General features: G+C 37.1%; 2 protein-coding genes across 4 annotated transcripts in view; both read right to left on the bottom strand.

The window, feature by feature from the left end:
• The window catches only part of LOC107709115 (cAMP-specific 3',5'-cyclic phosphodiesterase 4D), a 157,614-nt gene extending 149,102 nt beyond the window's left edge, over positions 1–8,512 (bottom strand). Inside the window, exon 1 of one of the 3 annotated variants that reach the window (XM_016513584.1) lies at positions 8,387–8,512. In XM_016513584.1, the coding sequence (XP_016369070.1) occupies positions 8,387–8,478 (92 nt within the window). In that variant the 5' untranslated portion in view covers positions 8,479–8,512. The remainder of the gene's footprint in view (positions 1–8,386) is intronic. The other 2 variants (XM_016513591.1, XM_016513561.1) reach the window with 2 other exon arrangements.
• Positions 8,513–12,492: 3,980 nt separating this feature from the next.
• Positions 12,493–27,917, bottom strand: part of LOC107709206 (DEP domain-containing protein 1B-like) — a 71,379-nt gene continuing 55,954 nt past the window's right edge. The window contains exons 11-13 of the mRNA XM_016513647.1: positions 13,882–14,120; positions 13,811–13,812; positions 12,493–12,569 (exon numbers count right to left, since the gene is read on the bottom strand). Coding sequence (XP_016369133.1) covers positions 12,493–12,569; positions 13,811–13,812; positions 13,882–14,120 — 318 coding nt within the window. The remainder of the gene's footprint in view (positions 12,570–13,810; positions 13,813–13,881; positions 14,121–27,917) is intronic.

Genomic DNA, 27,917 nt, shown 5'->3' with positions numbered 1-27,917 from the left:
AAAAATTGTGTTCAGCATGGTGGGCCGCATTTGAATTCGTGACGGGTTTATTTTCTCCATTTGAAAACATTAGACCTTCTACATTTATTTTGCTTATTGTTAATATTAGTGTTGCTGCTGATGCTTTAAATAAAATGTTTTTTTATTGTTGTAGTATGAAGATTAATTTTAACATGAAAGACTGCTAATTTTCAACACTTTTTTTAAGATGACTGAAAGGAGGAAAAACCAAAGTGAAGTATGGACTTACTTCACTCAGTCATTTATTTACTTTATAACAGTAAATAAATATCGGTTCTGCATATCGGTTATCGGGCACATAAACATGCAAATAATTGGTATCGGTATCGGTTATAAAATATCAATATCGGTCGATCACTACTTACAGGAATAGATTGCTGAAAACTACACCAAAAGTTTTATATTTTCAATCAAACCTGCCCAAAATTAGCTTTTTATACTTTTGAAACATACAGATCTGATGTAGCACATATGTTGATAAACAATATCTAGGATATTTTGTGTTTTTCCACTTGCAGATTTATCACTTGTTTTAAACATTAACCTCCCTAAATGTATCATGTTATTTCTTATTTTCTTTTTAGGAATGACTTTTAAGGGTCTTTAAAAAAAAACTATTGGACTAAGCAAGACATAATATTAACAAATCTTCCATGACCTTTCACGACTAATGAATTCCATAACTTTTCTATGCCTTAAAATCACACTTTAGAAATTCCCTTATATATCCAGGTTTTCCAAAACCATGGGGACTCTGGTATTAAGAAAGAAAATGTAATTTTTGGCAATCACTGGTAGATTTATCCTTTGTTTAAGGCATAAACATCCAAAAACGTATCATTTTATTTCATTTTTCCTTTCTGGAGAGTTGATTTTTTTTCTGAATCTTAGGATTTAGTAGTGTACAAAGGTAAAGTCTCCTGCATGCAGAAATATGATTTCCATATGATTGGCATTGCGGCGCAGGTCTTTAAACGCACAGTGATGGACAGCAGAAGTCTGATGTCGTGAAATCCATTACAGCAGCAAGGGCTGTTTCAGCCATGTGACATGAGCGAGCACTCATTCACTCACTCACTCACTCTCTTCTAGGTCGGTTCTCAGCACCCATTATCTCTGTACTGACCCACCTCAAAAATACACCAAAGGCACATGCACACGCTCATTCACTCCACATTCACCAAACTATTGTTTCTCAGGCCATGTTGCAATCACTGTTAATGAGAAAAGGGAGTTGGAACTAATGACTCCATTTGAGAAATCAAGATGACCTGACGAAGCTGAACAAGAGGATAAGAAATTAACACAGCCAAGCGCCAAATAAGGGGGAAAAAATGGCTTTGGCAAGTAGCTAAAAAAAAAAAAAAAAACTACTGGCCATTAAGCAGTAATACTTTTAGGAATTGCAACTTATCTAAGAAATTCATAATGGTGTTGGCTCAACAAACTCTTGTTTGAAAGTTCTGAAAAAAAAAACCACACACACACACATTTAAAAAGCCTTGAAGTTTGAAGGTTTATAGGTCTTATGAATAGATGAGGCTGGAAGAACACTTAATTTCCCAGAATGCAATATCTGACATGTCCAAACATTAGGGGTGCAACGGATTGTAGATGATCTGTGATCCGTACGGATCAGGCTGCACGGTTCGGCACGCATGTGATTCGCAGATTAACTGTTAAGTTTAACCATCATAGAGTTAAAATTTATCATTTGCACATGTTTTGTCTTGTCAGTTTACACATTCAAGCAATTTTTTCTCGCACGCTGTTTTCTTTGCGCTCAGCCGCTGCCGCACGCACCCGAAGCGCGCACACGCGGAGAGAGACACTGCGTGGACAGCGAATTGATTCCTCTTTCACATACACACAACGTTATGTTAAAATACCCGTTTTGGCAAGTATTCTAGTAAACACAGTCGGTTATGTCTTAAGTGGACGTAAACAGCTGAGAAAAAAAACGGATGTGTGTCAGTATTAGGTCTGTGCATTTGGTCTTAAAGAGACAGCAGCCAACAAATACCTGTTTCTGTCTGCTAATCAAATAACACCACAGCTCTAACAAAGATTAATCTGTATTTAACTTGTGCAGTGAGCACTATTGTGTTATTTTACACTTAATTATTACATTTCTGCACCTGAATGTGTGGTGGCTTCTGCCGCTATTGTGAAGAATCTTTCTCAGAGTCTTGGAGTTTTGATGCCAGAAGAGGTTTTATTTTCAGAGACAATAAAACCTGAGAGAACTCTGCAGAGCAATCTCTAGACTCTTTTTCTGTACTCTCTTATATACTGTTCGTTCTCTAGGCTTGTTTAATGGTTTCATTCATATTTGTTATGGGATCATCACGATGCAGTCATGAGGCCTTAATTTTATGTTCTGTGAAAATAAGGGCCCCATTATGTGCCATCATGTGCTTATCATGTACTTCACCATATGTCTGCACATTCCATTCTCATACAGTTTTCTATACATGCAGGCAAATACACATGATTATATTAGTAGAATAACTTAATACATAAATGGCCACATTAATTTACATTTTGATTAATTAAAATCTTCTACAAATGCTACTGTTACTGACTTTATTTGTAACTGTGTTTTGTTGTATTCATCTATGCTTGTAATTTGTGTAATTGTTCTTGTTTTATTACTAACTTTATTGGTTAAGCTAGTAGTTTTTAGTTGTGGTATAGAAGTGCTTAAAGTAAGCTTTCACAAATTTTTTAGTGAAAACAAATCCGTAATATGATCCGAACCGTGACTTTTTTGATCCATTGCACCACTACCAAACATAAGAACGCAATGGCCAGTCCTAGACAATTAAGTTAGTCTATAGGCTTATAGGAAACAACAGCCAGTTTTAACAAGCGAGTTTTACACATCTGATCCACAAATGCATGTTTCACTTTCTTTGGTACATCACCAAACACAAGCAAAAACTATTAATAATGATATTCAGGAGCATACTTAAGATTGTTTTAAATACAGTATCTTGCCTGCAAGAATGCAGTTGCCCTACACAAAACAAATTCTGTAAAATATTGTAAATTGCAACCACAATACAAGGCAAATAACGGACAATTATGATTCTTGTCAAAAAAAATTCATTTAAATGATTTACTTTAATGGAACTTGCAATGATTTATGATACTATGGTTCAAAAGTCTTGGGTCTTTTAATGTTTTTGAAATAAGTCTTTTATGCTAACCAAAGCTGAATTTATAAGATCAAAAATACAGTAAAAACAGTAATATTGTGAAATAGTATTACAATTCAAAAGAACTGTTTTCCATTTAAATATAATATAAAATGTAATTTATTCCTCTGATCAAAGCTGAATTTTCAGCATCATTACTCCAGTCTTCAGTGTCACATGATCCTTCAGAAATCATTCTAATATGCTGATTTGCTGCTCAAGAAACCTTTTGCTATCAGTGCTGAAACAGTTTCAAATTTTAATGAAACCCTTTGTGCCTTTTTTTTCAGGGATCTGTGATGAAGAGAAAGTTCAAAAGAACAGCATTTATTTGAAATAGAAGTATTTCGTAACATTACAAATTTACTGTCCTTACTGTGATTTTTCATCATTTTAATGTGCCCTTATGAATAAAAGTAGTATAAAATCTTACTGACCCCAAATTTGACCAGTACTTTATATTTTCTCAAATCACCATTGGCAGGTGAGACAAGTTAATTTTGAACACTCATATGCTCCTTGTCATTAATTAAGGATCCATCATTTAATCATGTCTGAATTGAGGTAAGGCATAACCCTCTCGTATGTCTGACTCCCTGATGGACAGCGGCAGATACACCTCCCTCCCCACTTCTCACGCTCCGTCGCTGCAAATTACAGACGTCAAACCATGTGTTTTCTGTGCATTAGAAAGTGTAACATGCATTAGCTGCCATCCAGCTCCTGTACACGAGACACACAGATGGTGTTACCCAAAGTCATCCATCTTATGAGCACTGCCTTCAGCCACAACCTCTTTGCGCAAAAGGTGACAACAGACAATAGCGTGACAAAATAATAACCAACACGACTATGACAGTACCATCACGCCAAACAAAACTAACCTAGGAAAAAGAATCCAGCAAAAACTATACGCCGCGTGCCAAAACAAGAGCGCTCAATTATTTAAAATACTTCCAGCATCCATCTTCTTTTTGTGGATTGAGACAAGCATTCAGCGGTGTATTGATTTCCCAAAAGGTCTGGAAGTCTGGGTACATTCAGAGGAATACAAAACAGGTCTCCAAGGATTGTTCGGAAGCACATTCGCTCGCTTAAGAATACCGCCTTACTAACCACATACACCCCGAACAAGTTTTATTCAAGCACGCTGCTGTTGATACAGTCAGTGGTGCTTTCAATTAGCACTTCAGAAAGTAGTAGCACTACTCGAGCAGCGTGAAGAGTCTAGAAACTCCCACTTTTACAAAAGCATCTCTAGGATGACTCTAGGATGACAAACATAAAAAATAGAAAAGGATGGTATATTCTTCCTCTCAGCTCCAGCTGGACTCTTCATTACAAAGCGACATCGGCCGTGACAACTGAGGACAAAGCTACAGAGCTGGCCTGTATGTTTTGCAGTTGTTGTTTCTAATTAGCCGTCTGTGAAGAGAGTCGAGAGGACAGTGCTCCCTAAAGCAACTTCACATGAAGTTGAAGGATCTCTGTGAAGGAGCACCATTCAAGTGCCCAAAATGTCTCAAGATGATTAGCCTAAAATGATGAGGCCTGTATAATAACAATAATATCTGATCCTTCCCATCATGCACAGCGAGCCTGCTCTCAAATTATACGTTTGGCCCTGGGATGCAGATTTTCAATGATTTATTATGCTGTCAAAATCCATCAGTTGTCTCCAGCTCAACATATTACCGAAACTCAGGAGGAAATTATTCTGCTGTGGTGCGAGCCAACATCATACTGCAAAATTACAGAGGCGAAGTCATACAGATGATGCTCAGGTGGTAAAATGGGTTGTTTTCTCAGTACGGGTACAGTGTTATTGACAACAAAGTCATCGTCACTTGTCATGTCAAGATGCAACCATTGCATTTTCCCTGTTTACAGCTTTGTGTACATCAGTTTCCTTCCCTACAGAGAACTAACTGTACAGTACCTTCAGAATCTGACCCAGTTTGGCTCAACGCTTGTAAACATTTCCTTTCCCTTCATACAATCCAAAGAGAAGCTCGGTTAAAACCATGTAGGGACGTGAAGCTAGTTACAGTGAGCAGGCTATTGCAGCACACAAATTTCCCTTGAGAATCACCCTGTGCTCTGGTCAATAAGCTGACAGACAGGCCTACGGGCTTAATAGCTTATGTGCCACCTTCCATCGTGAGGGTCATGCATTTAAAATTTGCTCAAGTAAAGTGAGAAGTGTAAAACAATTAAATACTGCAAAAATGAGAACGTCAGCCAGGACTTAATAAAGATGGTCTGCTAGCCCGAGGCCACTGTAAGAGAGTTTTGTATTGCATGTTGTTATTGCAAATTATGCTGATTAGTAACCAAGACCATGTCTTCTTGTTGCCTTAAAATAGATTGCTTTGTTGAATTTGCAAATATTAGTTGTGATTGTGAGTCCTTAAAAACATTACTAGACGTAATAAAAACAACAATAATAATAATATAAATAGGACAATATATATATATATATATATATATATATATATACACATTTTAGTGAATTTTAGAAAAATTTACATTTATTTTAAAAAACTATATAATATACATAAATATATCAAATGTTTTTATCATATATAAAAATGGATTGCTAAAAATAAAAATTGATCAAATTGATCATTTTGTGGTAAAGTGAGGCAAGTGAAAACGTTGGCTTTTGGGAAGTGCACCAACCAAATATAAAATGACATTAATGCACAATTCCAGCTTCTTACAAAATGTCAACAATCTCAAAGACTTCTTGATGGAATTTCTTAGTAGCGACATTCCAGTAGACAAACAGCAGTGAATTATCCAGAGTTTTGGTAGAAACACAGCCATATCTTTGCTGCAAATGAGACAAGCATTCACAGGGACAACTATATAGTACAGACTGTGTAATTGGACATGCCCTTGAACCCGATGAGTCACGTAATGTTGTTACACAATGCTCATATATCTGATAAGGTTTCATTTTATAGCTAGAAGGTACTGTTAGCGGCTGGGTATACCGGTCACAGGGACATACACCCTAATGAGGATGACAACTCAAGCTTATGAATCTGACAAACCCCCTAAATACAACAAACAACCCCAGCACAAGCCAATGAAAATCGAGCACCACGCTGGTTGAAGCTTAATTAGGCTGGGGTACCAAGTGCACTTTCTAATGGAAAAGTAATGGCCTTTTAACTCCTGAGCATAACCGACTTTTTGACAGCAATTACCCTCCAGACAGGAAGTGCATTTCACTGGTGGTTTAACATGTCACAAATTTGACCAAATAGTACAAAATTCATACCAATGGGTGACAGACAGTGTCAGTTGTCAAATCCCTGGAATTTTTGTCTTGTTCTGCTCTCCGAAGAATTGCGAGAGGTGACACTTCTCCGGGAAAGTCAGACCTCGCGTTCGAGGGACAGCACTGGCGAAATCCTCCAACTGAGCCATAGCTAAGGTTTATCCAAATGTGTCGCGTTCCGAACGTTGTTTAAGCGACATACACCAGTATTGCGGTATTTTAAAAATTCATATCATAACAAAAATAAACACCGGTATTCGGTATGAACCGGTATACCGCCCAGCACTACTATCTATCCATCTATCTATCCATCCATCCATCTATCCCTGGATTAGGCCAACAATGAGCTCTCTGGACTGCACTCAGGGAATGAAACCCAACACTGTCATTACTCCTTATAAGCAATATACTGGGAGATGAGGGCAGCCCACCCAGAAATCCCATAGGACAAAGCGTTCTCTGTATATATTGAGTAAAAACTGACCTCTGCATGACCCCTTACTGTGTTCATCAAGATATGTTGAAACAAACTCCAGAGGGGGGAAAAAAACATCTTGAGTTGGCAATACCATGTAATCAGTGACAAAAAAAATTAAGACGATTGTACCAATGGCAACTGAGTAGGCAATTAACACTTGCCGTGCTGTTTTTCTTCATCCATGCATGAGAATGAGAGGACGTGGTTAGAGAGAAAGACACTTTGGCACATTAATTATGTCTGTAAGTGGAGAGATTTGTTGACAATTCAAGGTGGAACAACAACTATGATTTATGATCCGCAAAACAGAATGGTGCCTCACAAGGCAACTCTGAGACTGTCATGATGACTGGCATCAGTGTAATCTAAACTTGACTGTTGATTGGTGTAGTCTAATGAATTTAGACACCATTTAGACTGCCAAATAACTTTAAATATAATGTCAAAATTATAACAATGCATACAATTATATATCATATTTTCATAATGCATATTATGTTCTTTATTTTTGTAGTCTAATATTAATATTATTGTGACAAAAAACAAACAAATGAAACTATAATATAACAAATCTAACAAAAAAATTAAAACATTAATATGGTTATCAACACTCAAAGATTAAAAATCTGCATATTTGGTCCTTAAAAGAAAAAAAATATCAGTCAAACCCAAACAACCATATGCTATGAGTTGATAAATACATAAACATCCATAAGCTAAACAAAATGGTTGCAACACACATGCCACCAACGTTATAGATAATTCTACCTAAGCACAAGTGAATTTGCGCTGGTTCCGCCCAAGCAATATCTAGATTGCATATAATTAACCAGATTATCCATATACATTGGATAAAACTGACATAAACCCCATATAACCCCTATATGCCACTCACACTTCATTGCATTCCAGTTTTATAGAGCATAATCCATCTAATAAAATAAATAAACAAACCGAAGGACGAGTGAACTGATAAAATACATTTGCAAATATTTGCGCAATAGAAAAAAAATCGTCGCCAGACCCTTTAAAGAAAGACAGGAACTTTAAAAAACGATGACAATAAAAAAAACAATACTATATGGCTGTCGTTTTTTATTAGATATTAAGTTTGTACTCTAATTATATAACGTTACCAATAATTAAACAATTATATACATATAAAACAATCCCATGCGCGAGGAGTCTCGTTCGTATCAAAAACAACTCCACGCGCTTTAAGACACTATTACTTTCAACGAAGTCCATTGACTTTAAAGTTCATTCAGTTCATTCTAAGCCAAAACAGCCCAATTTCTTCCGGAGATGAACTGATCTACACAAAGAAAGTGAGTGCACTTCGCAAAAGCCTCTTCACACACCCATCTACCCCTCAACGATGAAGAGTACAGATCTTACCGTCTAAATCCCTGAAAAGACGACGGCCACGACATCCGTGATTTCTTCAGACCCGGTCGGTGACCCGTATCCACCGCGTAGGTTCGGTCCATTTTTCCCGGTGCTTTCAGGTAAGCTATCTGTCGGTGTGTGTGTAAGAATATCCCGCTGTCTCCCCCTCTAGCTCGCTCTCTCTCTCTCTGAGAGTTTCTGCGCTAGAGACGGTGAGGCTGGCGGCTGCTGCCTCCGCAAACGATCAGGAGGAGCGCGCGCATCACCTCCTCACAGATGCTGCCGGTCACTTTCCCGCTCAGCAGGAGCGACCGTTATTTTAAACTGTCAAACTGACTGAGGAAAAGCGACTCGGCATAAGACGCCTCTAATATTTAGTACGTCACAATTTCATCAAAGAAGATGAAGAACCACAATCAATTAGGTAAAGCAAAGAAAAAAATAACTAAATAAAATAAATACTTGTGCTACTCACATTATAATTAACGTAAAGAATACAAATTGGCAGCCACAAAATGTCATACACGAGTATGTCGATGTAAGGCAATAACTACAATGACCCTCCCACTTTAAGTTCATTTAACAAACATTTCAGCGATAAAATTGCAGGGAACACCCTTTAATCAACGTATTTTAGCTTATATAAGGTCAACTATACCCTATGCCTAAAGGTTGACAAAAATATGTGACCTTGGACCACAAAACCAGTCATAAGGGACGATTTCTTGAAATGGAGATATACATCATCTGAAAGCTGAATAAATAAGCTTTCAATTGATGTATGGTCTTTACTTAATATCCTAATGATTTTTGGCATAAAAGAAAAATCCATAATTTTGACCCATACAATTGTTGGCTATTGCTACAATGACTGGTTTTGTAGTCCAGGGTCACATATACTCATAGCCTACAGATATTTAAAATTTCATGCCAAAAATACTGACTCGTCTTAACTTACGGCATATAAACATTTTTGTCCAATAAAATGGTTTCTAGAATGAGAACATCTACTTCTCTTTTATTGTAGACCTTATGCGTTGGAGAAACAAGTGCGCAGCCATCATTAGAATTCTGTCTTTCCGTTTCTGCTGTAGCTCTAGCATCACGTTAAAGAGTAATTAGCTGATTAAGTGGATTTACTTATTGTAGAGTTAACGAAAGTTACCATGTGCATTGTAATGTTTAAAGAGGATGCCATAAAGATTTTAAAACAAGCGGTTAATTCATAAACTTGTATGACCTCACCTTCTGTGGAAATACAAATGAAGACAGAAGACATCGAGCGCAACACTGAAAAGGGGCGGAGCTACTTAAGGTCCATAAATATCACCTGCCTCTGACTAGCAATAGCACGAACAAAAAATCATGGCTCATGGTTTTTAGACTAAACAAATATAATCTGTGTCTCATCCCAACCTACTATTTCAATAGAAAATATATCAAAACAGGAAAGAAAGCTGCTATTTCATGCTGCTATTAACTAACATTTTTCACCAACTTAGTGGGTGGGCGCTTCAAACCAAATTTTCCTATGCAAATTAAAGTTTACTGTAAGCTGACTGAGTTGATAAATTCCCAGATTGAACTGAATAATGGATATAGGTCTTGTATAGCAAATCAAAGCGGCAATTGGTTTAACGTTTGCTTGTGGTCTGTGCTCTGTGAGCTTGGGAAGACAAAAAATGGAAATTATTTTTTGCAGGTATGAATCTGCATGTGTGAGTCAGACAAGTAAACCTTTCAAGGGAATAAAACAGGCTGCATTAAATTTGATGCCACTGGGTATGGGGATGGTTGTCAATGATACTGATAATCCAAATAAATGCTTTGTGGTTTATGGTAAATGTTATTCATCAAATCAGAGATTCATAAACTGACCTTTTTCTTTGAACTCACCACAGACGTGTCTCTTGATGTCCTTTTAAGGGGTGGTGTAGACCAGTACAAATGTGTCAGGGTGATTGACTAGTCATCTAACCACCAACTAGTGAGTTAGTGAGGTCAGGTGGCATGTGATCGTGACCCTAAAACAACTATGGCTGCCTATAAGACTGATAGCTTACTCATTCAATTTCTGCACATCCCTAATACTGAACAGAACCATGTGAATAATCGGTGTAATTGAAGAATGTGCAAATGCAGATCCAGGGTTTACGTCACACGACGCAAAGAACAAAACAGAAAGAAAATCATTTTTTATGCTTTACATGGAGCCTGACGCATGATCTATTTATTACATGCCAAAGCATGCACAAACTTCTAAACGAATCCCAGATGTATTCACATATCAAGGGGCAGAATATGACTCACCAGACACATAAAAATTGTATTCCGGTCCACGGCTGATTCAGGCTGCTGATATTGCCACTCCAGCACAGCAAGGCTTCGGAAAGAGACAAATTCCTATTTTCATATGATTGTGAAACTATGAACCTCTTCTGACTTTGAATATGCCAAGCTGTATCTAGAACCCCCCCCCAAATCAGCTGCGGTCAGCCATAACGGCAGGTGTTTAGGATAGTTAACGTAACAAATTTTAGACATAAAAGTGCACAGTTCAGCAGTATCAGTGCTGAAGCTGATTTAAACAGTCATAGTGTCGCTAACAGGGTGGCCAACGAGTCCGTCAAATCGACCCAATCAGCAGCAGAGCCGGCAAAACGTGTTAGCATGTTGAAGAAATTCAGTGACAGTTCGTAGCACAAACTGAATGAATTATAAATGAACCATGCTTGGGGCCAAACCAGACAATACATGCAGGAAAGTTCTTTAGAAAGCAGCACAGATCTCCACAGTTTGTATAGATCAAAAAATCTGTAATGCAATCACAGAAAAGTGTGTCAGGTATTCTATTAATTTCACTTTACAGGGCAAATGACGTATGATTTATATGACTTGTGATCATTGTGACATTTAACCTGGATGTCTGTGATTCAGAATCTGACAGGAAATTACTTTCTCATTCCCAACAACGTGAAGAGGTCTAACAGTGTTTTCTCTGCAGGGGCAACATAAGAGAAACCCTTTTTTGAAAAAAATAATTCTGTCCTTGGTTCTAAACAGCACTTCCATCTTTTCATCTAACCTTGTAAACTATTAGACGTTAATGAAAGGAGATTGTACCCAGTCAATAAGGTTTGATTGAATCCTGCCACACTAAAACACTACAGCAGTGCACGACTAGTTTGGCCTAAAAATAAAATATAGCTCCAAGATGACGCAGCTTTTCAATGAATAGCCACAGGAGGAAATTGATTGTGAATGGCGGGGTGCCACTGATTTCTCTGTGTTATAGAATAAGGCCGTATTTGACACATGCATGTATTTATGCTGCCGGCTCATGTAGAACGTCAGCTGTTTGTTAAACCTACTCAAAAACATGCCGAATCTTTAAAATGCAAGAACTTGCGCTTCAAACATGAAGTCACCACAGCTGATGAAATATTCATGATGCTGATGCTATATTGGCCTGATAAAACTCTGCACAGTAGTACTGCATGTGAGACTTCACAGTCTTAACATCTAAACCCTAAACAACCTTATCTAAAATTGCCAGGAGTCACAGCTGAAATGCAACCCTACATATCAACTGAATATTTTCGGGAATAATGGTTGAAATAAAGCCAATTGGATAAATAAAAATACAGTTCATAAATAATGTTTAACAGATTATTGATTGTCACATTTCAAAAGAAAATCTAATTTACAAAAGAAACTAATTTCCACTAAACAAAACTGAAATGCATGGCTTTTCAATACCTCATCTGTTTACAAATTTGAAGTCTAATTAACGGAAGTTTACTTTTTACAAACTAACAAGTAGCTACTAAGCCCATAGTACATCCCAGTTTAAGTAAGACTATAAAAACACCAATGCAACCTCACCCTGAATATTGGGAGTGGGCTTTTTCGCCTGTAAGCAACCACCCACAAAGTTCTGCACAGGCAAGCTGCACTCATGTTGTCTTCAGTAAATGTGAAAATCAAGTGTGAAATAGTATCGCCTAAAAGTGAAGACTACAAAATTTTAGACGCAAGAAAATTCACAGATAAATGCCATTGTATATTGCTGTGGATACCTTATAAGAAACTGATCTTAAGCCACAAATTCTCTTTCATCCATCTGCTTGCGGCCCTGGAGAGACACCCTTCAGCTGTGCCTCTTTAAAGAGTCCATCAAAGAAGGAACAGGCTGCATGGATGATAAGTGACAGAAAAACAGCGACAGGGTGACACTGGACAAAATGTCAAAGTGTGTTCTAATCTAGCCCTCCCACCAAAGAACTTCTCACTCTAAACAGGCTTTGAGGAGCTAGTAGTGAAGCCAATCTTTGCCAAAGCAGTCGATTTTATCGCCATGCCCACTTCATTCTTACATTTCTATCACTGGCGATGATGAAACGCCACTGCTGAGAAATATCCAAGTGTTTGTACAAAGACTCCCACAATGTTTTCTTCACAAATGACCTTGTGGGTTGAAAAAAAAACTTGGTGCATTAGAGATTAAACGATTTACAACCAATTATTTTTATGTTATGACGGATTTTTGACCTGGCACAGAAAAATTATAGTGGAAAAGCATAAGTCCTTATATTATTTCCATTTAATGATCATATTTACAACATGAAATGCCACAACAATGCCATATTTATCGGTTCGGGGAAGTCAATTAAAGAACTATAAAGAAGCAAATTAGAATTCATCATAATTTAGTTGCGATTTAGATTGTTGACTAAGTTTATTTTGCATGCGTTTTGTGCACTGTTGAAGAAAATTAATAGGTTATACTTTATTTTCATGGTCGCCTTCAGAAATTCAGTTGACTATGAGTAACTTTGCAACTACAACTAACTCTCATTGGAATATTAGTAGACTGTTAGGTTAGGTTCATGGTTAGAACAACAAGTTACAAAGAACAAATAATGTCCACACACTGAAATTACAGCTTCAAAAAAATATTTTCCCTAAACAATGTTTTGTACAGCTAAAATTTCAGTGTGCAGACATTATTTGTTCTGTTAATTATTTGTTATTTTTTGTCTTGTACCTGAAGCTAATTTTGAGTCATTTGGATGTGCACAAGTTTAGGAGAATATGTAATCAGTAGAGCGTCTTTAGGGGATCATCAAAATAAAGTATTAGCAGATTTAAGCAGGCAGTCTACTAACACCCTAATGACTAGTTGGCATGTACTTGCAAAGTTACTTATAGTCAACAGAACATCTGAAGTGTTACTGAATAATACTTATTTAGTCATGTTTATGAGGCAACAAGCATGTGCAACAAGACTATTTTGCATCATCCTCTGTGGCAGCATGTGCATCCTTTGTTCTTTAAACTTCTCATCTTTGCCAGTAAGTGACAAAGAAAGGAAATATTAAAATATATTTAAAGGCATGTCAAGAAATAATTGCATCATCCACATCCACTTACATCTTGAAAACAGCACAATATGACCAAATGTCCAAATTTTACGCATCCACACAAAAGGCTGTTTTGCTCACCTGCCGGCATCAGCAGATGTGATGGCGATGAGCGGGGGGGTGCGCAGCGCCAGAGTGGTTGGACGGGCGATCGGCTCAGTCTCTTTGCTGTTCCAGTCATGTTGCTCAGCTTGCCGGAAGACCAACGGGGGCAGCTGCAGGTTCCGACTGGAACGTCTGCGTACTTGGAAGAGCTCCACGCCTGAAGCGGCTCCTTCCTCTGCCTCTGCTTCTGGGTACTCTGGGGACCCATCGCACACCTGGCACAACACAAACACAAACTTACCATTTACTAGCGCTCTGCCTTTCACAGAGCTGTGTGGAATAGATAATGCAAAGGCTTGGAAGGCAGTGTAGAGTACACGGCCTTACAGAAACATTTCTGGTTTATGATAGTTTGAGTTGCATTCGTATAAAAGCGAAGGGGCAGGAAACTACACACACATACAAACACACTTCCTAAATCAGCCGGTTGTCAGAGTACCAAATCAAATGAGGCACGATACATGCCAGCATCAGTTTGCGTTATGTGTCGTTTTCTGAGATATTTCAGCATCTACTCATGGAAATGTATTAGAATCTCTCAAAATGTGTTCTATGGAAAGCTTTTACCAAATCTTCATATTGCATATCTTTTTTGTGATCAACATCAAAAGGAAAAAATTTAAAACATAATAAATAAGACCAAATGCACATTTTCCCCCCAAATTAAAAGAATGTGTCTGAAGCTATTACTCTCAGCTGTGATTCTTATTACTGTAATATAGCATTTTTTACTATATAATGAACCATTTAACTTACAAAAAGCAGTGCAATGATGTATAAATGCTTTACCAATTATAATAAATATTATGGTCCCCTAAAATAAGCTTCATTTTCACCAAGCAAAATCTGATTTCGGCGTGAAATATGACCTGGATTTGTTCTAGACAGGCTTCATGAGATTCATCCTAGTATAAATAGATTTGTAGAAAATGAGTTGGTGGTTATAACGGAGGCATGACCCTGAGATGAATTCCCAAATGAAATAAATTAATTTCTTTAAAGAGTATGTCAAATCTCTTGGTACTCTTGGGGCTATGAATCAATCTAAATTTAATCAGCGCAGAAAGAGACCTTTTTTATACATTCTGGAAAAATTTGGAAAATATTTTTTTTCTTAGTGAAAAAGCATGGTAAAGTGTGCAACAAATACAATTATAAAGTTATATATCTTGTCATATTTTTATACTGCACTTACTGCCTCATTAATAAGCTACATTTAATAATATCCTGAAGAGAGGCACTTCGTTTCTAAACACCCTCTCATGATGTCCAAAAATGAGAAAAACAAGCAGAAAATTGCCCAAAAAGCTTGTGTTTTCTGGGCTTACAGTCATTAATTATTAAGCTGTCAAATGTTCTGTCATGCATCATTATTTATGGGACATTTAACTAACACAAGTTCTCCCAAATAAATCAAAGATTGGGCTCTCTTTAGCAGCGATCTGTTAACGAAGGTGGCCAAGAAGACAGCGACTGACAGTAAGAAGGAGAAAAGTACAAAAAAATACAATATATACAATACAATACCGTTAATTCCCCAGGTATACTCTCTGATGCCCACAAACAGCTCTGGAGAACCACCTAATAGGCTGTGTTTACATTACTAGCGCTTTTTCCAATGAAGGGAACCGATATGTGTGCAGCATCCATTCACGGTGCATGTCCCATAGGGACTGCTGAACTGTGCCGCAACGAGATGGAAAACTTGCTGTCAGAAGAAAGGTAACGAAGCCTCTGTGTTTTGCATTTCCCAAGCTGCTACTTTATTAGCATAAGCAGTCCGTCAGTATAAACACAAATCTTATAAAGAGAGAGGTTTCCGTGGAAAAGAGACGGCATCATTAATTTGCATTTTGCATGGCTTCATTTGCCCACAAAAACATGTTGCTATAACTTCATATTTCAAGTCCTCGCTCTCTCTATTAACTGGACCGATAACTTAATGCATTCTTCATGACTGCACGTAAACCAAAAGTATCAAAACCGCTATCAAATTAAAGCTCACCTCTATTTTCTCTTTTTGCAATAAGCCCCTAATGCACAATTCATTATTATATGAGCAGTTTGACTCATCCACTGAAGCCTGTGGGCATGTTGAAAGCCGCGGCCCCCAGCACAAAGCATCAAGGGCTTCATTTATAGTCTGAGCAACATGCCACACCGAACACACATAAAATGCATCCAATGTGACTAAACAAGGGGACGGAATTAGTGAAAGAAGCGTGGTTGGATGGCTGTCTGGAGACAGACAGCACAATATCATGAAAATTGCAGAAACACAATCAGAAGATGTGCAGCATTATTATAGAGTCAGAGTCATGTCTGGAGGGCCGGGTGGGAGACGGGGGGTTTAAAATAGTCTTTCAAAGCAGCTGTGGAGATGCAGATCACAGTGATGGTTTGAATGGCACAGCGCGCAGCGGAACAAATGGAGTGAACCCTCCACCTGTGGCTCACGGTAGAACGCAGCACTTTGTTCGGCGAGAAAACAGAGAAAGGGGAATGTGAGGCTAATTTCAACTATTTGCCAGATGTATTCTGGGAAGAAGCAGCAGGCAGAGGTTATCGGTTGGGCGTGGGCTTGAACGGTTTGAACATCTTGCTCTGGACAATGGAGCATGACTCATGCTTGAGAGCTACTAAAAGCTAGATTGACTGAAAGGCCTAAAAACAACCAGAACTGATCGATAGACGTTTATAACAACAGATTTGACTGAGCTGGCCATGTTCAGAGCTGGAAAATACTTTATATTAATTCTATATTAATATAAACCAAGCCATTGAACTATTTTGCATGGTGGAATAAAACTTGAAATTAAAATTGAATTATGAAATTACTAACATTAATAAGACATATATATATATATACACACACACATACACACACACAGTTAGGTCCATATATATTTGGACACAGGCACAATTTTTATTATTTTAGCTGCTGAACAAAACATATTCAAGTTACAGTTATATAATGAGTATGGGCTTAAAGTGCACACTCTGAGCTTTAATTTGATTCTCATCACAGTTGGAGGAAAGGTTAAGGAATTACAGCTCTTTAATATATACCTTCCCCCTTTTTCAAGGCACCATAAGTAATTGGACAATTGACTCAAAAGATGTTTCATGGACAGGCGTGGGCTATTCCTTCGTTATTTCTACATCAATTAAGCAGGTAAAAGGTCTGGAGTTGATTCTAAGTGTGCCATTTGCATTTGGAAGCTGTTGCTGTGAACCCACATCATGCGGTCAAAGGAGCTTTCCATGCAAGTGAAACAGACAATTGTTAGGCTTCAAAAACGAATCCATCAGAGAGATAGCAGGAACATTAGGAGTGGCCAAATCAACAGTTTGGTACATTCTGAGAGAAAAAAAGAACACACTGGTGAGCTCAGCAACATAAAAAGGTCTGGATGTCCACAGAGGACAACAGTGGTGGATGATTGGCGAATCCTCTCCATGGTAAAGAAAAACCCTTTCACAACATCCAGCCAAGTGAAGAACACTCTCCAGGAGGCAGACGTGTCACTGTCAAAGTCTGCAATCAAGAGAAGACTTTACGAAAGCAAATACAGAGGGTTCACCACAAGCTGCAAACAAGGCCACATTTGACTTTGCAAAAAAACATCTAAAAAAGCCAGACCACTTCTGGAAAAGCATTCTTTGGACGGCTGAAATTAAGATCAACCTGTACCAGAATGACGGGAAGAAAACAAGAATAGAGAAGGCTTGGTCCAATGGCTCATGATCCAAAGCATACAAAATCATCTGTGAAACATGGTGGAGCAGTGTGATGGCAGGAGCATGCATGGCTTCCAGACAGAAGACAGAAGCATAAAAGTTTTTTTTACATAATATATGTGTGTACTGTGTAAATTTATTATGTATATATAAATACACACACATGCATGTATATATTTAAGAAAAATAATTTACGTGTATATATTAAATATATTTATATATGATATAATTTATATGAATATAAATATATACATGCAAATACATGTAAATATTTTCAAAATATATGCTGTATGTGTGTGTCTTTATATATACATAATAAATATACACAGTACACACACATATATTATGTAAACAAAACTTTTATTTTGGATGCGATTAATTGCGATTAATCGTTTGACAGCACTAATATATACGTTTATATATACACTACAGTTTGACGGTTTGTGGTCAGTAAGTTGCCTGAAATTGTCACAAAAAATAGTTTCAAGTAAATGCTGTTTTTTTTTTTTACTTTATATTCATCAAAGAATCCTGAAAAATTAAGCTGTGCAACTGTTTTCAACATTAATAATCAGAAATGTTTCTTTAGCAGCATATAATGATTTCTGAAGGATCATGTGACATTGAAGACTGGAGTAATGATGCTGAAAATTCAGCTTTAGATCACAGGAATAAATTAAATTTCACAATATATTTACATAGAAAACAGCTATTTTAAATTGTAATAATATTTCACAATATTACTGTTTTTACTGTATTTTTGAGCAAATAAATGCAGCCTTGTTGAGCCTTCTTTCTTACGGTCTAAACTTTTGAATAGTAGTGTACTGTATACATAAATACAACATAAACACTCAGTTAAAATGGCTAAAATATTATTATTGTTCTAAATATTAGGTCATATCCAGAGTATGATGGGATGCAGCCAAAATGCTTTTTCCTGCATGAAATGATACAGTTCCTAACTGGCCCAGATGGTAAATTAATCATAGGTGTACCGTTGCTCTCTGCAAATGTTAAGGCTCCTGAATTGGCTTGCAGTGGGAGAACACGGCCACCTCCGTCACTGGAGGACGAGCTAAAATATTCATGTCGTTTCACAGTAGCTACTTTCGTTTACAGTCATTGACCGTATATTAAAAGAGCCAGTAGTCAAGTCACTCAGAGAGACTGAGACTGTTCTCTTTACTCCAAACGGCCTTGACTTACTCAATAGGACTGCAAGGCAGATGTCGTTTTGTGCAAATATTACATCTAATTATGTGTGTGTGCGTGTGTGTGTTACGCCATTAGCCTGCTCGTCCTTCACAGAGCAGACAAACACAGCCTTATCCCTCAATGTTATTTATCCCTTGCTGGATGACCTGACAGTGTTTCAGAAAGTAAAAAAGTCAGGATACATCCATCCAGTGTGTGAAGTAATAGAGGATTCAGGGAATAAATCAGCTGTTTCATCACTCATCCGTCAGTCGAGGTATCCCGGGAGTTACAGGAGCCCGTGTGCAGTGGGAGAGATCGGATCAGCGCAGTACTGTTCTTCGCCATTCAAAGGCTGTTGCTGTTAATAACTGAGAAACCATTTACAAGATTAATCTCGTAGATCAGACGGCATGAGTTATCTTTTGGAAGTCCTAACCTTCTTTTAGATGCCTTTATTGACTCTGTAGAGACGAATTGCTTAATTTTCTTGAAAGAGGCATTTTCATTACATTTAAAGTCAACATGAAATAATGTTTGCAACTCTTTTACTTTTGTAATATGCCATAAATCCAAGTAAAACGGGACATCCAGTGGAAAAAAAGCATGATTTTATCCACTGGAAGATAAAAAACTTATTGAAAAAAAATAGGTGTAGAAACGATTTTCACTGAAAAATTGCTAGTAAATTTAACTAAGAAACAGCAAGTAACGCATGGAAATAAACGTGCAATTTTGAAGTAGAAAGACTGAAATAGTATTTTCTTGTAAAATGTACTCCAATAATCTTTGTTTTATTTACAACTTCAAAAAAATATTTTTAAAGTATATAAGCAGCGATTAAAAATAGGTGATGCACTGGTGACATTAAATTCAAATATTAATATCATGCACAATGAAACCAGGAATGTGTATTGAAAAAGCAGTAGCTCATGTTGACTTTCATTGCTTCACCAAATAATACAATTGTTATTTAACTGATGTTGGGTCCGTCTTATTCAAGGATCATCGATCCAAGTCTCTATTTTCCCTAGGGAATCACATTCTTGAATGCACATCCATGATGTAGGCCTTAAAAGCCACGAGGGGTGGCACAAGGGTCCTTAGCTGTAGAGGAAAACTACTTTAACCCGCAACCATGAGACTCAGTTTGATATCTACATGAAAGGCTGAGCCGGAGAACATTGTCTGACAAAAGACAAACAACCTTGAGTTCTCCCTCTCATCATTTGCAGAGATCACTCTCCATGCCGCTTCTGCGACCTATGGATTCCAGCTTGAATCGCAATTAAGGGCCCCATCATTCTTTTGGAGGAAGCTCTGATGTCATATGTGTAGTTTATCTTGAATCAATCAGAATCGCAGGCTGAATGAACTTCCCCACAAATGAAGAATGCTAATCGGTGCATCGCGATGAGTTTGATAATCGCGTTCTGACGTTGCTTACTCATGCTTCAAAATGCGCGCATTATGATGTTAACGTGGAATTCAATTATGCAAATGCATTGCACTGCCGGCGCGGTGTGACCATTAGGATATTTTATCATTCAGCCCATCTGCTTGACAGAGACTAAAACTTTCTGGCCCAAAAACATTTTTTTATCTCCAAGCAGTGAAAATTATAAATGAATTTGCCAGTACCGGTTTAAACATGAAATGTGAAACGAAACAATAATGGCTTCGCAATTAGAGTCTGTGTCAGTGGAGATGATCACTGTGAAATACTGAGATTTCATTCTTTTATCAAGGAAATGTGACCTTCTCAATTCACACACTTATATAATCAAAGGCAGCTTAAGAAGAGAAAAGAGAGATATTCAATGAAAGAAAAGTCATTACAAACTAGCTTGTGTCTGTATTAGGGCTGTGCGATTAATCGAAATCGAATCGAAATCGCGATTTGAGACGTTGCGATTTGCTAATCGCAATTTGATATTTTCCCCCAAATCGCACAGCCCTAGTCTGTATTAATTAGATTATAAATAGTAACGTAATTATTGCAGGGAATATTTGCATAGTAAGAAAAAATAGATTTGATACTAGGGTGTTGTGAATGGTTGCTATATGGTTGCTAAGATGATCAACTAAACACATGATGATTTGTAGGGGTGTAATGATACATCGATATGGACTGATACATCAGTCAAATGACTAACGACATGATGCGTCAATGCAATGACAATTCTGTGTTTTTCTGTCAATATGGGGTGCTGTGTGTACATTAATGAGGAAAAAAAATTAACTTAAATGATTTTAGCAAATGGCTGCAATATAACAAAGAGTGAAAAATTTAAGGGGGTCTGAATACTTTCCGTACCCACTGTATATATATATAAGGCCTAAAAGTTCCAAATGCGAAAAAATAAATCAAGTATTTGAATCAATACTACTTGCCAGTTGACCGGTAATTTTTTCTGTTAATTCTAGCAATGCTTGAGAACGTGATATGGTTTAGCAAGTTAAACTCACTGCTGTGTGTGCACTTTGGATGGGTAAATGCAGAGCACTAATTCCAAGTATGGGTCACCATACTTGGCCACATGTCACGTCACTTTAAACACACAGACTGCATTGTAATTATAAATATGTAATGTGATGCGCTACACTCGTAAGAGTAAAGAGTTGTGATCTTTTCATGGTTCACAATAAATACTGATCTGAGCTTAAGTTGCTCATGAGGTGCATTTGAAAATTAACATACTAACATGATTTCATGGAGACTTTAAGAAACTTAACTGTATTTTTTTGTTGTGGACGTCCCAATGGAGAAATAGGACTTGTAATTTTCAGAGAGTTCAATTAAATGTTCATCTCATATTTTGGTTGCATTTGTGAGTTAATAAAAAAGTGACTGGTTGTATAAAATAGGCACATAATATCACAATATCAGTATATCGATCACAACCCCCTGAATCTACTCAAATTGCAACCGCATCGCAGCATGTTTTGAGGTATGGGTAAATGCTGTATCGCTGGGAATAAATGTCATATTGTATCGTGCCGAAACGTCCGATTTACACCCCTAATGATCTTAGGAATCATTCATGTCTAGAGCACAAACGCTGCAGGATGAGCTACACACTGAAGTTAAATAGTGCCACGGGTTTGTTCTGCACCCATTTCCTCCATCATTCTCTACAGATATCTTCTAATGGCCCTTTCCGGCCATTTAAGACCCATTAAATCTCTAGCACCCTTTTCTAAAATGGTATAATTGCTGCTCCCAAATGAGCCCACGATACTTTTTCTTACACATTTCCAACGAACAACCTGAAGACCTCCATGTCAGACAGAAAGCACACTTGATTCTTTTTCCATTAGCTCAGGATTGGCTCCAAAACTCAGTGAATTACAGTCACAAGCGTCGCTCTCGATACATAACGCCGTATGTCCCAGGATGCACGGCTGTAATCCCAGTCAAACCCTCGGAGAGATGACTACAACAAGTGCCGTCAGCAGGTTGTTGGTTCTGTGTTCGAAGCAATAACTTTGTCTAAGCCCTCACAGTTGGGTTATATTTTTAGACATGTAAGGCGACAAACTAAAGAAGCCCAACAGACTCGGAGTAACTGTCAGCTGGAATAAGAGATACCGCTCCCCCCTACAGCGATTCTGCAAAGTCACATTAACATTTTAATTGCATAAAATAAGCCGGTGTAACAGAGCTGTGCGATCGCAAGCTATTCTGATAAAGCAACAAACAAACCTCCTGTCAATATTACTCTGCAACTGTGCCATGCTTGTAATGAAAGCTTAAACAATCACCAATCATTTAAATATACTGTAACACTGCTGTAAGACTCTTTGGGGCCTAATGGATTAGTGCAATGAATAAAACTCCACACTGATGTAAAATTCATGAGTACTTTTCAAACCTCAGCATCTGCTACAACCCTTGAGATTAGAAGTGTTTTAAAGGGTCATATCTTGAAAAAAAAAAAAAAAAATTTTTTCACTCTTTTGAAATATATGAGTTGAATATGTTTATATTTTCTCAGACTGTTTATGAAAAACTAAGCAAAATGGGTCATTGACGTCACAAACAACCATGTTAATATACAACCACTGAAATGAATGGCCAATGACAGTACAGTATACAGATGGTAACCAATCAAAACAGATATAACAAGGCAACTTTAAAGCACTGAAATGAATAGAGCAGCAGTGGTCAATGGGACGTGTGTGTGAACCATGAGAGAGATTAGCTGAAGCTCTCAGGCCTGAGTGAATCTTTTACACGTCTCAGTAGAGCATGACGCTGTGAATCCACAACAGCAGAACACATGGTCACCTCTGCTGCCCTTCCAAGGTCGTGACTCATGATTCTGCAGTGAAAGTCTATTGCTCAAAGGTTGCTCTTGTGTCGCTCAGGGGATTTCGCGGCTGTCACTGATTCGTTAGTGGTGTTGGCTAATGCAAGTGTCACTACTATTGCTCATACATGCATGTATTAGTGATTTCCATTGCATTTATGCATTTTAACAGATGATTTAAACAATAATTATTACATTTGTGAAAGTCGTCCCACAACATTGTACTACAAACCAGTGTTCTGACTTTTAAATATTCGCAAACTTAAAACTTAAGAAAATACTAAATGAAAACTGTTAAAATTACTAAATAAATTATCAAAATAAATTATAGCCAAATATAAATATAAAAAAATAAAAACTAATAAAAAAGATTTTAAAAAAAAACAAAATTTAACAAGTTGGAGTATTAAAATTACTTTAAAATTTTTTTTAAATACTAATAAAAAAGCCCAAAAATTAAACTTAAATTTAAGTACTAAAATTACTAAATCTAGCTGTAATTTATTTTAGTTTAATTTAGTTTTAGTAATTTTAGTACTTAAACTTAGATTAAATTTCATGTCTTATTTACTGATTTTTTTATATTTATATTTAAATTTATTTTATTTTAAATATAAAGGTTAAAAAAACAAATAAAAGACAAAAAAAATAACTTTTAAGTACTAAAATTACTAACTAAAATATAAAAATAAAGCTAAATAAATATTAAAAAATAAAAACTAATGAAAAACACAAAAATCTAAATGAAAAATGAAAACAAAAATAAAAATAAAAGCTAATTCAAAATATGAAAAAAATACTATAATAATATCAATAATACTGAACAAAACACTGCTGCGAACATTATTCCTCAAACTGTGTAGCAGAGAGATGTGCTATTACTTATCCAAGAGATCATATTTTCACCTGATGGATGATAAAATGAGCTAAAAACGTACATAGTGTTAAAGGTCCCATATTGTCAAAACTGAAAATTCCTGGCTTTTTTCACGATTACTGAGGTCTAGGGGCTATTTAACTACCATATAAGTTTCAAAACAGTCAGTCCACAGTAAAATTCACACAGCCTGCTTAAAGTTCTAGCTATTTTTCACGAACCGTTGTGACTTCCGTAAAAAGTTGACGTCAGAACTACTCTGTCCAGTCTGCTTCTTTTATTGCTTTTAACCACAACCGGTGTTGGTTTTTTTGTCTGGCAGTGGCAGCAGATATGCGATCAAATTTCAAATTTGAGGCTGTATTACGTCGATTCTGGCACCCAACATCACAACCAGATGATATTTTAAGCTCCTTATGCAGCCGAATCTGCGCTGGTTTGAATGGGCCGCCTCCCAGTTTCCCCTTTGTTTTGCTGCCTCCAGCTAGTGCTGTGACATCGGCTGACCCTAGTTACCTGTGGTTGGCCTGGCCGTGCGTCACTCAGAAAACAACAGGCCAATCAGAAGAGAGGCTCATGAATATTAATTAGACAGACAAAAATCCACTTGTTCTCAGCAGAGCTCCTGAGAGAGGAGCTGTAAAAATATATTGAGATGGTTTTTGGTACTTATACCGCAAATATATATTCTTAAGGACATCAAAATCTAAAATAAAACTCCAGAAAGGTGTACAATATGGGACCTTTAAGCCCCGTTCACACCAAGACCAATAAAGATAACGATAAAGATATAGTTCTAAAAATCGTTCTCAATATTAAAGAATAGCAGAGTCCACACCACAGCTATAACGATAAAGGCACAGAGAAACGATATCATTGCAATCACATTCAGCTGATGAATGATAAAAATATTGACAGCCAATCATAATCAATCCTGCTGTCACGAGCTCGAGAATTTAAAGAGGTAGACGAGCGTGCGCTTTGAATAAACAGACGATATTGTTATCTTTATAGTTATCGTTCTTGGTGTGAACGGGGCTTTATACTGTTTGCGAGGCCAGAACACCCTAGCAATGCTACCATTCCCTAACAACCATCCACAAGACCCAAGCATCATGGTGGCAAATTTTGCACGATCAAACACCAATCAGATTTTCTTATTTTATGTAATCGTCTCAGATGCTTCTCATTAAAAAAAGTATTGAATGCCCCAAAAAATAAAAATAAAATAGGGACACAAATAAAGATGAGATTAGAGCATAGAGCTAGAAAATTAAAATTCATTCCAAACATTGAGGGCAATGAGTAGAACGGGGTAACAGCAATCATGTACTCACATAAATGATTAATTCAGGGTCACCTCAGGCTACGGAGCAAAATGCTTTCTGAAAGAATAAGCAATCAAACAAGGCTGAATAATCAAGGCAAAATTGCTGCAGTGTTTCAGGAGGGATCTTCAGATAAACAGCCTGCTTACAGCAAACGAGCATACGAGAGTGGCGGAAAGATGGAATGAGAGGAGGAAGAGCAATGTGCACGGGTATCGCTGAGGGCGCTGGGGTTGTGTATGTGTCGCTGAGGGCTTTATGAGGTGTGTGGCTGCTGTACATGGGATAAATGTAGCGTCTATTCAATTCAGCTGTTCTAGCCAGCGTGATGTACAAACGATTTAAGGATTCGCTTGGCACCGAGAGCAACAATTGAAGGTGAGGAATGACTTGCAAGATGAAAATGTAATTTCAGGTCACACGGCTGCTGAATTAAAAAAAAAAAAAAACTAGCTCTTGACTGACTGAAGTGGGCAGAAATGACAAAACAAAAAGGGGTTTGCACGAGAGATTCAATTTATGATAATAAAAATAAAAGAATAATCTAAAATCAGACTGGATGAGCCATAGTCAAAACAATCATGTGCATTTGTTATTTTATATAAAAGAAATGGTTCCCCCAAAAATGAAAATTTGCTGAAAATGTACTCAACCTCAGGCCATCCAAGATGTAGATGAGTTGGTTTCTTAATGGGAACAGATTTGGAGAAATTTAGCATTACATCAGTTGCTCACCAATGGATCATATGCAGTGAATGGACTTAAAAATGTCTTAATAATGGATTTGTTTCTTACAAACATTCAGCTTTTCATCTCATAAGATGTTAATTGATGGACTGGAGTGGTGTGTATTACTTGTGGATTATTGTGATGTTTTTATAGGGTTGGGTACCTATGTAACCGGTATGTACTAGAACCGAATCAGAAAGAAACAGACATTACATGTTTATAACGCTAAAGGCCAATTCATGTTTTTTGTTTTTTTTTATGTATCGGTTCAGGCTCCGTTTAGGCACTGAAATACTTTTAATACTTTTAAAAGTATTTTTGCACCGGTATCGCAAAAAAAAAAAACAATACCCAACCCTATGTTTTTAGCAGCTGTTTGGACTCTCATTCTGATGGCAAGAGGATCCATTAGTGAGCAAGTGATGTAATGCTACATCTCTCCAAACCTGTTCTGATCAACAAATCTACAGTTAAGTTAATAAACTATATTACATGCCAGAAGAAGCACATAGCTGTTGTCATTTGATAGAAGCAATAAGGCACACAAGGATGCATGTTTAAGAGGTGTTGTTATGCATAACGTGAAGCTGAGGCTTATTGGTTTATTAAATCAAGCAGCATAGATGCATATTATTTTCTAATTTATTTCTAAGTAGCAACATGACATGCAGAGTCCTTTATTAAAAGCAGAAGGTATTTCCCTGCTGGTCATTCAGATTTCGCCTTGGTCCTCATTGGATTGGAACAGAGATCATAAATAGTAAATGATCCTAGAGACTGAAACAGTGAATCTGATCTGAGCGTGAAACTTTGCTTGTTACTGCATAGACAGCGGCTATTAATTCAATTAAGTGGTTAATCATTTGAATAATGTTAATAACCGAAATTTGTCTGATTATAGCGTGACATAAACAGCATGTAGCTGCATCAGATTATACAAGACTAACTTCTGTATGATTCTAAAGAGAAATGCAGTGATGCTTGTTTGCAAGGGTCGCGATTATTTCTTTACAGCATCTAGGATTTATGATGTCAGCGCTGAAGGTTACACCATGTACAATTGTTAGTAGGAAGACGATGCTCATTTGTTTTGCCCGCCTCTCTGTGGATCTGAAAATGGCAAAAAAGTACATTATCAAGCCTTTGCAATAGACAGAGCCTTAATGTGTCAGTCTCAGTCTTAAAAATCTACTTTCCAAAAAAGTTTTATAGCTTTTTAGTTCCTGATTCCAAAGGAAACTGAAGTTTAGAAAACTCTCAAAAGCTTTGTAAAGCCCAGGATGGCTTCACAAGTCAACATGAAGTGACATTCTCAACCATTTTACTTTCATAATATGACACAATTATAGTTAATCAGTATATTCAGTTGGGGAAAAAAGTAGGCTGAAGCTTGATTATGGCCAGCAGGGACTGACTGGATCATGAAAAATGTCTATCTTGGCGAGTATTCAGGTAAACTGGAACGGAAATAGTTGAGAAAGAAAATGCATGTTGTGTATCAGTATGTTGAATCTGTGCATAAGCTCTTATTGTGACAGCAGCCTAATATACCTGCTTACTGTCTAATGTTATTAACATTACAAAAGACTAAGAGAAAAATCACTCACTGCTCTATATAACCTTTGTAACATTTAAAGGGGTCATCGGATGCCCATTTTCCATAAGTTGATATGATTCTTTAGGGTCTTAATGAAAAGTCTACAACATACTTTGGTTAAAAATTCTCAATGGTAGTGTAAAACAACACCGTTTTTACCCTGTCAAAAACAGCTCTGTTCACAGCGAGCCGTTTCAGTGCATTTTCCTTTAAATGCTAATGAGCTCTGC

The sequence above is a fragment of the Sinocyclocheilus rhinocerous genome, unplaced genomic scaffold (genome assembly GCF_001515625.1).
Source record: "Sinocyclocheilus rhinocerous isolate Xijiao unplaced genomic scaffold, SAMN03320098_v1.1 scaffold101, whole genome shotgun sequence".
NCBI lineage: Eukaryota > Metazoa > Chordata > Actinopteri > Cypriniformes > Cyprinidae > Sinocyclocheilus > Sinocyclocheilus rhinocerous.
Note: the sequence above shows the minus strand (reverse complement) of the source record. Positions and strands in the feature narration are given on the sequence as shown.